Below are 11340 nucleotides of genomic sequence, written 5' to 3'. Positions count from 1 at the left end.
GGAAAAAGACCTGCTCCATCTGAGGGCTTCCCTGCTGCAACGTCAGAACACAGCCCTGAGGGCTGCGTGTGCCAGGACGGCTGCAGGCTGTGCTGCTGGGGGTGCAGCCGGGTGCCCAGGGCTGTCGTGCAGAGCAGGGTCCCTGCTGTGCCCCAGGGGCTGTGCCGGGGCAGGGACTCTGCCTCCTGCCAGGCTCAGCACTCAGCCTGCCCGGGGAGCTGCCCAGGGTGCTGTGGGGAGACGTGTGGGCAGGGCAGGGGACTTCTGCTGCCACAGCTGCTGTCTGGGGCGGGGCATCACAGCTCCACTGCACCCCAGAATGTTTCCAAGGGTGCTTTGCAAGAGGAGAGACAAGGCAGGGATTTTCCATTTGCTGTTCTTAGGGAAGGGGAAAGGGTTGGAGGCAGGAATCTGAAAGGAGCTGGGAAATAGCAACACATCTCTGAGAATCCTGCATTGCTCCTTTCTCAATCTGCCGTTCTGTGAACAGTCTCCTAAGATGCTTTCAGCCTTCCCTCTCCAAACCTAATTGCACAGAGTTTGGAATGAGAGCTCTGAGTGCAGATGGGGTAATGGTATGGGATGTGGAAACTGATTGTCTCTGAGGATGGTCTTGATTTGTCATTATCTTCTGCACTCCTAACAGCAACTCCACGCCCAGGAACAGCAGAGCAGATGCCCAACAGCAGCTCCATCAGCGAGTTCCTCCTGCTGGCATTGGCAGACACGCGGCAGCTGCAGCTCCTGCACTTCTGGCTCTTCCTGGGCATCTACCTGGCTGCCCTCCTGGGCAACGGCCTCATCAGCACAGCCGTAGCCTGCGACCAGCGCCTGCACACACCCATGTACTTCTTCCTCCTCAACCTCGCCCTCCTCGACCTGGGCTGCATCTCCACCACTCTCCCCAAAGCCATGGCCAATGCCCTCTGGGACACCAGGGCCATCTCCTACGCAGGTTGTACTGCACAGGTCTTTTTCTTTTTGTTTTTGTTTTCAGCAGAGTATTCCCTTCTCACAGTCATGGCCTATGACCGCTTTGTTGCCATCTGCAAGCCCCTGCACTACGGGACCCTCCTGGGCAGCAGAGCTTGTGCCACCATGGCTGCAGCTGCCTGGGGCACTGGGTTTTTCTTTTCCCTGCTGCACACTGCCAATACATTTTCTATACCACTGTGCCAGGGCAATGCCGTGGACCAGTTTTTTTGTGAAATTCCACAGATCCTCAAGCTCTCATGCTCGCAATCAGACTACCTCAGGGAAACTGGATTTATTGTGGTAAGTGTTCTTGCCATATTTGGGTGCTTTGTATTCATAGTGCTGTCCTACGTGCACATTTTCAGGGCCGTGCTGAGGATGCCCTCTGAGCAAGGCCGGCAAAAAGCCTTCTCCATGTGCCTCCCTCACCTGGCCGTGGTTTCCCTGTTTGTGGGCACGGACTTCTTTGCCTACCTGAATCCCCCTTCCCTGTTCTCCCCATCCCTGAACCTGCTGGTGTCATTTTTGTACTCAGTAGTGCCTCCAACACTGAACCCCCTCATCTACAGCATGAGGAACCAGGAACTCAAGGATGCAGTGGGGAAAATGATGGCAAGGACACATTTCAGGAGGGATTAACTTCTCATCTTTCTCTACAAATGACTCACTGTTGTTTCTGTAGCAGGCTCATATTATGCCTTTTCACCTTTAAAATGCTTATTTATTTCTATTAATTGATACATTTTTTTTGCTGTTCATTTATATGTGTGAGTGTGTAATAAATATTATTGGTTATTATTCCTAAACATGCGTTTGGATTCTGTCTGCTTCTACTGAGGCATCACGCTGCTCTCTATCTCCTGGAGCCCATACGAATTCTGGGTCAGTGCTGACTCTCACACAGCCTCTGTTCTTATCTCTGTATCTATAGAGAAATGAGATGCCAGCAGGCACTGTGGAGGTGATACAGGCTGGATTAGCAAAAGGGATGCACGTTTTAGCCTACGGACCAATAGATTAGTTCATCAAAAGGAATCCAATTGTGCTTATCCTGAAACTTTTTCTTGGGTTGCATATAAATTGTTTTGACTTATAGTGCACCAAATTAGAAAGTTGCTCGTTACGTTATAACAAGCAATGGGAATTTGCCATACTGGGGAGAAAAGAGCTAGCAGGTCATGCAGAGGGCACTGTGTTGAGGAGGAAAATGAAATAAAAGGGAGGAAGTAGGTGCTGTAGGAAGGAGGATGTGAGGAGTCAGGGGCTGTGCTGGGGGCACACCTCCGTAGCCCTGCATGCATGCTGCCCCATGCGGTGCCTGCACAGAGCTCCCAGGGGCTGCCTGAGGGGTGGTGGAGCCGGGCTGTCCTGCAGAGGGGAATGGACACGGAGACACTGTGCTGAAAGGCTGGGGCCCCAAAATCACCCCGGAACTCAGCAACCCCAGATGTGCTGTGCTCACCTTGCCTGGCTCTGCTGCTCTCTCACTGCCCCTCCTCAACAGGACAGGGGGGAAATAAATTAAACAGCTCTCAGGTAGAGACAAAAAGCACCTTATTTTTTTCCTTGCTTAGAGCCTAATGATAACAAATGTTGTGTATTAATGGCTGAAATGGAAGTGATTTGCTATGTTTGTATTTCAGTTTTGTTGTCTCACATCCTGACCTTTTCTTTAACATGGAACAATAATAACTTCCTAAATTAGCCCTGTGTACAAGTTAGTTATTGCTGTTCTTACTGTCCGACCCACACTGTTGTGTCACTGTAGAGCTGGGAACGATTCACCTCTCAATGCTTTGGACATCTGCTGAACTGCAGACACTGTCAGTCACAGTGCTCTGGATTCCTAAGTGAAGGTTGCTAAGTTACAGAAACACTCTTATCTACCAGGTGCCAGCTGCAGGTACTGCAAGGCAAAGAAACAATTTAATGAACAATTTAATTGTATGTGCTATAAAAAGATGTGTTTTACTGTAACACAACCTTAGTTCTGAGATTCACCTGTACTTCTGAAAGGCCTCTGGCATGGTCCCACATCACTTCCTTATCTCTATGAAGAGATATGAGAGATGGATTTGAAGGGAGGACACTTCATTGGATGATAAATTGGTTGGAAGGTCGCAGCCAAAGGGCTGTGAGAAAGGGCTCTCAGGTAAATGGTTTCCAGCAGCTGGAGGCCAATCACAAGGGGTGTCCCCAGGGGTCATCCTTGGGACCAGAGCTCTTCAATGTCTTTATCAGTGGCATGGATGATGAGATAGAGTGCACCCTGTCCAAGTATGCTGATGACAACAAGCTGAGTGGTGCAGTTTTAACAACAGAATTAAGAGATGCCATCCAGAGGGAGCTAGACAGGCTTGAAAAGTGAGCCCAAGGAAACATCATTCAACAAGATCATGTGCAAGGTTTTGCACTTGTGTGGGGACAGTCTCTGATATGAGTACAGACCAGGAGAACTCCTTGAGAGCAGCTCTGCAGGGAAGATCTTAGGGGTCCTGGTAGATGCAACCCTTAACATGAGCCAGCAGTGCACGCTTGCAGCCTGAGGCCAAGTGTACCCAATTATGCTCATCCTGAAACTTTTTCTTGGGTTGCTCTGGTTTCGCTTAGGATGGCCCTGAATACTCCCCTTTACATCTGGCCCCCAGCTGATGCTCAGAAAGGAGGTGGCTATCTCTGAGGTTGTCTGTCGCAGCTTCCAGACACTTTTGTGTAGGGGATCTTTGAAAAGAAGTGTAAGCAGTCCTTGCCATAACGTTAGCAGTTGTTTGAAAAGTAGCACACAAACAGAACAGAAACTGTGTAGAACAGCAGAAAGGCATTTACCAGCAAGAGGAAGATGCGTGCTTTGGCCACAGTCGCGACTAGATGAAACAACTGGAACAAACATAGCAGGTGCAAGATCGTATACTGTGAACCAACCAGATCTTAGCACATATTGTCTTCCTGTGTATATATGTTTTGAGTTATTGCTTAATAAACAAACATTAGCTTGCAAAAAAAAAAAAAAGAAAAAAAAAAAAGAAATAGCATCCAGCCCTCACAGTAACTGGTATTCCGTGTTTTTACTTATTGTTTTTTCAATTGTTGTATTGTAAATAACTTCTGCATGCCATAGTGAATGATGAAAAACATCTGGATTATCCACTGGATGGTATATGAGTAACAACACTGGTCATGGTATAACAAAAATGGGTGATTTTTCTGTGGTACCAATGTTGCCTTAAGAATTAGAATTATTAGATATTATTTAGGTTGCTGTGCGCTATTTTTTTTCTATTTTTAGTGATAGATTAAATATAAATTGTACAGGATTTATGTTTCCACTGCTGGAATCCACGGAAATAACTTTTTTTAGTGTAGTCTTATCTTTTCATTATGATGTTATTAGCCTATCAATTAGCTTTTTCTTAGTTTGTCAAGGCAAAACCAGGAAAGGAATCCCAGACGAAACCAGGAAAGGAATCCCAGACAAAGGGATGACACTGTACTGTAGAATGATTCACTCTCTTTCATCCACTAATCAGAATTTTAAAAATATGACTATGCATAACTTGAGACAAAGGCACACACTATCTTACTTCAATTTACCATATGATTCTAACAGAGAATGCTTGGGTATTGCCCAACAGATGTTTTAGTTCACTGATTCTTTCAACTGGCACCTATGTCAGGGGCCTTTAGAAGAACGATCTTGGGAAGGAACAATTACCTGCCATGAGAGAAAAGGTCTAGGAGGAGAAGCGGTTCACTGATTAAGTGCATGTTTTCTCCTTTGCCACAAGTGGACATGCCCTCTATTGCAATAGCAAGTAAAAAACCTTTGTTGCTTCACCAAGATCTTTGCCTGATAACGATTGATTCTGAGCTTTTCTTGTGCAAGAAAACATGAGGGAGGTGTGGGGATAGAGGGGAGAGTGGAGACAGAGGGGGGAATGTGGGGATATGGGGCACAGAGACCCCATTCCCTCCCAAATGGGGGCCTCAGCAGAGCTTTTGGTTTCGCAGGACCCCAGTGCTGCCCGTTGGCTGAAGCCGTGGGTACAGCTCTCAGCACTTGGGGTTGGTGGGTGCCTGCTCCCATGGCGTGTTTGGGGCTGGCTTGCGGAACCTGGGACCTGGCACTGCAGTGGAGAGCGTCTTCGTGTCTGAGCACACCCTCCCTGGGCCGGAGGTTGTAGCCACATTCCAGGGAGGGCCTCAAGGACTCTGACTTTCCCTGTCTGGCCAAGTCTGGGGCAGCATTACGGCAGCTCCCATGGTGCTCTCGGAGCTCATTAAAGCTATTTTCAATTCGAGATAAACGTGGGGAGATTCTCCCATGGTCTGTCCCATACCGTCTGGACAGGCTGCTGCTCTCAGGCACACGGGATCCACGATCTGGCTCTGATGGTGCCTGGCTGGTGGTGCTGGAAGTACTGCTCTCTAGTGCCGGGGAGCCTTGGGATGGCCCCAGCTTCCCAGTGTCCAGGGACACTGGAAGCAATAAATTCCAGCGCACATGGCCTGTTTCTGCAGCAGAAACACAAGTAGCATCAGCGTGAGCGGGACCTGATGCTGCTAAGCTCCCGCCGTTCCCACGGGGCAAGGGAAGGGCTCTTACCTGGACGCAGGCCCGGTGGGACCAGGTGTGTTTGCAGGATGGGCACACCATGGTGCCATATGAGCTGCTGTCCCCCACGGGGTCCATGCAGATGATGCACATGGTGTCCTGCACTGGCACTGCCTCCACTGCCTGCTGCGGGCGGTGTTCCCAGCAGAAGGACCTGCGGGAAGATGGGAGGGGTGGGCAAGGTGAGAAGTGCTGCGAGGAGGGCAGAGGAACACAAAGGAGCCCCAGGCTCTGGCTCTGGCTCTGGCAGGCTGCTGGGAGGTGTCAAGACACATTCCTCGCTACTTTGAACAGAACATCAACAGCCAGCCCTACTGATGCTGCTGGATTGCCGTGTGCTGTCAGCAGAAAAAGAACGGACTCTGCCACTTTATCAGAGTGATAACAGTGACAGTTTATAGGAAAAAAATACAACTCTTAAAGAATACAAAGCATACTCCTGATTGTTTGCAGGTGTGAATCACATGTAACACCTCCATAATCAATTGGTAAGGGGTTAGCATGAGGCAGTCATGCACCTAAGTTTCTTCTCTGATTTGTTGGCAGCAAGCAGTTTCTTACCTCACCCTAAATTGTAACTTTTTGCTCTTCTGCTAGTACAGCTCTTTTTCTGCTTATGCATCTCTCTTTTCTTGCTGAATTTGTCAAGGACTGTGACTGACCAGAGTCTGTATCACACGCACCACAGCCTGTAGGCCTTAGACCTTAGCCTAGGCACACATAATCATGTCCTCCACTAGCCAAGTATGTCTCTATAGTGTGCTGCACCCACATGCCCACCCACCCACTGGGATTCCAGTGCTGAGGGGGCTCTGCAGATGGACTCTGGTTCTAGCTTTGCCCTTCTGAGGACTGCATGCTGCTCCCGGTTCCCTAACTTCCACAAACTGCCTCCAAAATTTTACTAACTCCCTCTCAAGTGCTCCTGATTTGTCCCAGGTTCTCCCAGAATTACCCCTAAAGTGCCCCCAGTGACCTGAAAAAATCCCCAAACTGCTCCCAATTGCTGCAAACCACCCTGAAGCTTGGACTCTGCCCACATCAAAAGGGGCTCTGAGGCACCGCAACACAGACAATCCCAGCGTGTGCTCCACCTGTGGGCCGCATCGGAACCAATCGCCGCCCGGCTTTCACCCATACCATGCAGAATTGAAAGCGAAACCAAAAGCTCTGCTGAGGCCCCCATTTGGGAGGGAATGGGGTCTCTGTGCCCCATATCCCCACATTCCCCCCTCTGTCTCCACTCTCCCCTCTATCCCCACACCTCCCTCATGTTTTCTTGCACAAGAAAAGCTCAGAATCAATCGTTATCAGGCAAAGATCTTGGTGAAGCAACAAAGGTTTTTTACTTGCTATTGCAATAGAGGGCATGTCCACTTGTGGCAAAGGAGAAAACATGCACTTAATCAGTGAACCGCTTCTCCTCCTAGACCTTTTCTCTCATGGCAGGTAATTGTTCCTTCCCAAGATCGTTCTTCTAAAGGCCCCTGACATAGGTGCCAGTTGAAAGAATCAGTGAACTAAAACATCTGTTGGGCAATACCCAAGCATTCTCTGTTAGAATCATATGGTAAATTGAAGTAAGATAGTGTGTGCCTTTGTCTCAAGTTATGCATAGTCATATTTTTAAAATTCTGATTAGTGGATGAAAGAGAGTGAATCATTCTACAGTACAGTGTCATCCCTTTGTCTGGGATTCCTTTCCTGGTTTCGTCTGGGATTCCTTTCCTGGTTTTGCCTTGACAAACTAAGAAAAAGCTAATTGATAGGCTAATAACATCATAATGAAAAGATAAGACTACACTAAAAAAAGTTATTTCCGTGGATTCCAGCAGTGGAAACATAAATCCTGTACAATTTATATTTAATCTATCACTAAAAATAGAAAAAAAATAGCGCACAGCAACCTAAATAATATCTAATAATTCTAATTCTTAAGGCAACATTGGTACCACAGAAAAATCACCCATTTTTGTTATACCATGACCAGTGTTGTTACTCATATACCATCCAGTGGATAATCCAGATGTTTTTCATCATTCACTATGGCATGCAGAAGTTATTTACAATACAACAATTGAAAAAACAATAAGTAAAAACACGGAATACCAGTTACTGTGAGGGCTGGATGCTATTTCTTTTTTTTTTTCTTTTTTTTTTTTTTGCAAGCTAATGTTTGTTTATTAAGCAATAACTCAAAACATATATACACAGGAAGACAATATGTGCTAAGATCTGGTTGGTTCACAGTATACGATCGTGCACCTGCTATGTTTGTTCCAGTTGTTTCATCTAGTCGCGACTGTGGCCAAAGCACGCATCTTCCTCTTGCTGGTAAATGCCTTTCTGCTGTTCTACACAGTTTCTGTTCTGTTTGTGTGCTACTTTTCAAACAACTGCTAACGTTATGGCAAGGACTGCTTACACTTCTTTTCAAAGATCCCCTACACAAAAGTGTCTGGAAGCTGCGACAGACAACCTCAGAGATAGCCACCTCCTTTCTGAGCATCAGCTGGGGGCCAGATGTAAAGGGGAGTATTCAGGGCCATCCTAAGCGAAACCAGAGCAACCCAAGAAAAAGTTTCAGGATGAGCATAATTGGGTACACTTGGCCTCAGGCTGCAAGCGTGCACTGCTGGCTCATGTTAAGGGTTGCATCTACCAGGACCCCTAAGATCTTCCCTGCAGAGCTGCTCTCAAGGAGTTCTCCTGGTCTGTACTCATATCAGAGACTGTCCCCACACAAGTGCAAAACCTTGCACATGATCTTGTTGAATGATGTTTCCTTGGGCTCACTTTTCAAGCCTGTCTAGCTCCCTCTGGATGGCATCTCTTAATTCTGTTGTTAAAACTGCACCACTCAGCTTGTTGTCATCAGCATACTTGGACAGGGTGCACTCTATCTCATCATCCATGCCACTGATAAAGACATTGAAGAGCTCTGGTCCCAAGGATGACCCCTGGGGACACCCCTTGTGATTGGCCTCCAGCTGCTGGAAACCATTTACCTGAGAGCCCTTTCTCACAGCCCTTTGGCTGCGACCTTCCAACCAATTTATCATCCAATGAAGTGTCCTCCCTTCAAATCCATCTCTCATATCTCTTCATAGAGATAAGGAAGTGATGTGGGACCATGCCAGAGGCCTTTCAGAAGTACAGGTGAATCTCAGAACTAAGGTTGTGTTACAGTAAAACACATCTTTTTATAGCACATACAATTAAATTGTTCATTAAATTGTTTCTTTGCCTTGCAGTACCTGCAGCTGGCACCTGGTAGATAAGAGTGTTTCTGTAACTTAGCAACCTTCACTTAGGAATCCAGAGCACTGTGACTGACAGTGTCTGCAGTTCAGCAGATGTCCAAAGCATTGAGAGGTGAATCGTTCCCAGCTCTACAGTGACACAACAGTGTGGGTCGGACAGTAAGAACAGCAATAACTAACTTGTACACAGGGCTAATTTAGGAAGTTATTATTGTTCCATGTTAAAGAAAAGGTCAGGATGTGAGACAACAAAACTGAAATACAAACATAGCAAATCACTTCCATTTCAGCCATTAATACACAACATTTGTTATCATTAGGCTCTAAGCAAGGAAAAAAATAAGGTGCTTTTTGTCTCTACCTGAGAGCTGTTTAATTTATTTCCCCCCTGTCCTGTTGAGGAGGGGCAGTGAGAGAGCAGCAGAGCCAGGCAAGGTGAGCACAGCACATCTGGGGTTGCTGAGTTCCGGGGTGATTTTGGGGCCCCAGCCTTTCAGCACAGTGTCTCCGTGTCCATTCCCCTCTGCAGGACAGCCCGGCTCCACCACCCCTCAGGCAGCCCCTGGGAGCTCTGTGCAGGCACCGCATGGGGCAGCATGCATGCAGGGCTACGGAGGTGTGCCCCCAGCACAGCCCCTGACTCCTCACATCCTCCTTCCTACAGCACCTACTTCCTCCCTTTTATTTCATTTTCCTCCTCAACACAGTGCCCTCTGCATGACCTGCTAGCTCTTTTCTCCCCAGTATGGCAAATTCCCATTGCTTGTTATAACGTAACGAGCAACTTTCTAATTTGGTGCACTATAAGTCAAAACAATTTATATGCAACCCAAGAAAAAGTTTCAGGATAAGCACAATTGGATTCCTTTTGATGAACTAATCTATTGGTCCGTAGGCTAAAACGTGCATCCCTTTTGCTAATCCAGCCTGTATCACCTCCACAGTGCCTGCTGGCATCTCATTTCTCTATAGATACAGAGATAAGAACAGAGGCTGTGTGAGAGTCAGCACTGACCCAGAATTCGTATGGGCTCCAGGAGATAGAGAGCAGCGTGATGCCTCAGTAGAAGCAGACAGAATCCAAACGCATGTTTAGGAATAATAACCAATAATATTTATTACACACTCACACATATAAATGAACAGCAAAAAAAATGTATCAATTAATAGAAATAAATAAGCATTTTAAAGGTGAAAAGGCATAATATGAGCCTGCTACAGAAACAACAGTGAGTCATTTGTAGAGAAAGATGAGAAGTTAATCCCTCCTGAAATGTGTCCTTGCCATCATTTTCCCCACTGCATCCTTGAGTTCCTGGTTCCTCATGCTGTAGATGAGGGGGTTCAGTGTTGGAGGCACTACTGAGTACAAAAATGACACCAGCAGGTTCAGGGATGGGGAGAACAGGGAAGGGGGATTCAGGTAGGCAAAGAAGTCCGTGCCCACAAACAGGGAAACCACGGCCAGGTGAGGGAGGCACATGGAGAAGGCTTTTTGCCGGCCTTGCTCAGAGGGCATCCTCAGCACGGCCCTGAAAATGTGCACGTAGGACAGCACTATGAATACAAAGCACCCAAATATGGCAAGAACACTTACCACAATAAATCCAGTTTCCCTGAGGTAGTCTGATTGCGAGCATGAGAGCTTGAGGATCTGTGGAATTTCACAAAAAAACTGGTCCACGGCATTGCCCTGGCACAGTGGTATAGAAAATGTATTGGCAGTGTGCAGCAGGGAAAAGAAAAACCCAGTGCCCCAGGCAGCTGCAGCCATGGTGGCACAAGCTCTGCTGCCCAGGAGGGTCCCGTAGTGCAGGGGCTTGCAGATGGCAACAAAGCGGTCATAGGCCATGACTGTGAGAAGGGAATACTCTGCTGAAAACAAAAACAAAAAGAAAAAGACCTGTGCAGTACAACCTGCGTAGGAGATGGCCCTGGTGTCCCAGAGGGCATTGGCCATGGCTTTGGGGAGAGTGGTGGAGATGCAGCCCAGGTCGAGGAGGGCGAGGTTGAGGAGGAAGAAGTACATGGGTGTGTGCAGGCGCTGGTCGCAGGCTACGGCTGTGCTGATGAGGCCGTTGCCCAGGAGGGCAGCCAGGTAGATGCCCAGGAAGAGCCAGAAGTGCAGGAGCTGCAGCTGCCGCGTGTCTGCCAATGCCAGCAGGAGGAACTCGCTGATGGAGCTGCTGTTGGGCATCTGCTCTGCTGTTCCTGGGCGTGGAGTTGCTGTTAGGAGTGCAGAAGATAATGACAAATCAAGACCATCCTCAGAGACAATCAGTTTCCACATCCCATACCATTACCCCATCTGCACTCAGAGCTCTCATTCCAAACTCTGTGCAATTAGGTTTGGAGAGGGAAGGCTGAAAGCATCTTAGGAGACTGTTCACAGAACGGCAGATTGAGAAAGGAGCAATGCAGGATTCTCAGAGATGTGTTGCTATTTCCCAGCTCCTTTCAGATTCCTGCCTCCAACCCTTTCCCCTTCCC

At 47.7% G+C, this 11340-nt stretch overlaps 2 protein-coding genes across 2 annotated transcripts; one reads left to right on the top strand and one right to left on the bottom strand.

Annotated features, from left to right (window-relative positions):
* Positions 1-1020: 1020 nt before the first annotated feature.
* Positions 1021-3343, top strand: LOC136060169 (olfactory receptor 14A16-like). The gene is made up of 2 exons (XM_065754501.1): positions 1021-1542; positions 3146-3343. The coding sequence occupies exons 1-2, from the start codon at positions 1021-1023 to the stop codon at positions 3341-3343; spliced, it is 720 nt and encodes a 239-aa protein (XP_065610573.1).
* Positions 3344-5400: 2057 nt separating this feature from the next.
* LOC136060168 (olfactory receptor 14A16-like) lies at positions 5401-10702 on the bottom strand. Its single transcript, XM_065754500.1, has 4 exons — positions 10181-10702; positions 8384-8577; positions 5579-5741; positions 5401-5487 (listed from the first exon to the last, which is right to left on the bottom strand). The coding sequence occupies exons 1-4, from the start codon at positions 10700-10702 to the stop codon at positions 5401-5403; spliced, it is 966 nt and encodes a 321-aa protein (XP_065610572.1).
* Positions 10703-11340: the final 638 nt, after the last annotated feature.

The sequence above is a fragment of the Cyrtonyx montezumae genome, unplaced genomic scaffold, assembly GCF_038088225.1.
Source record: "Cyrtonyx montezumae isolate F1298 unplaced genomic scaffold, pur_monq_1.0 scaffold_9, whole genome shotgun sequence".
NCBI lineage: Eukaryota > Metazoa > Chordata > Aves > Galliformes > Odontophoridae > Cyrtonyx > Cyrtonyx montezumae.
The sequence above is the reverse complement of the archived record's forward strand: the minus strand, read 5'-3'. Positions and strand labels throughout refer to the sequence as shown.

Bases quoted from the DNA above. Each gene is read 5' to 3' on its own strand.
- LOC136060169 (XM_065754501.1), top strand. From the start codon at position 1,021: ATGGCCTATGACCGCTTTGTTGCCATCTGCAAGCCCCTGCACTACGGG. The intron at 1,543-3,145 runs AGCATGAGGAAC...GGTTTCCAGCAG, and splicing joins CACTGAACCCCCTCATCTAC to CTGGAGGCCAATCACAAGGG.
- LOC136060168 (XM_065754500.1), bottom strand. From the start codon at position 10,702: ATGGCCTATGACCGCTTTGTTGCCATCTGCAAGCCCCTGCACTACGGG. The intron at 8,578-10,180 runs AGCATGAGGAAC...GGTTTCCAGCAG, and splicing joins CACTGAACCCCCTCATCTAC to CTGGAGGCCAATCACAAGGG. The intron at 5,488-5,578 runs GTAAGAGCCCTT...TTTCTGCTGCAG, and splicing joins CCCACCGGGCCTGCGTCCAG to AAACAGGCCATGTGCGCTGG.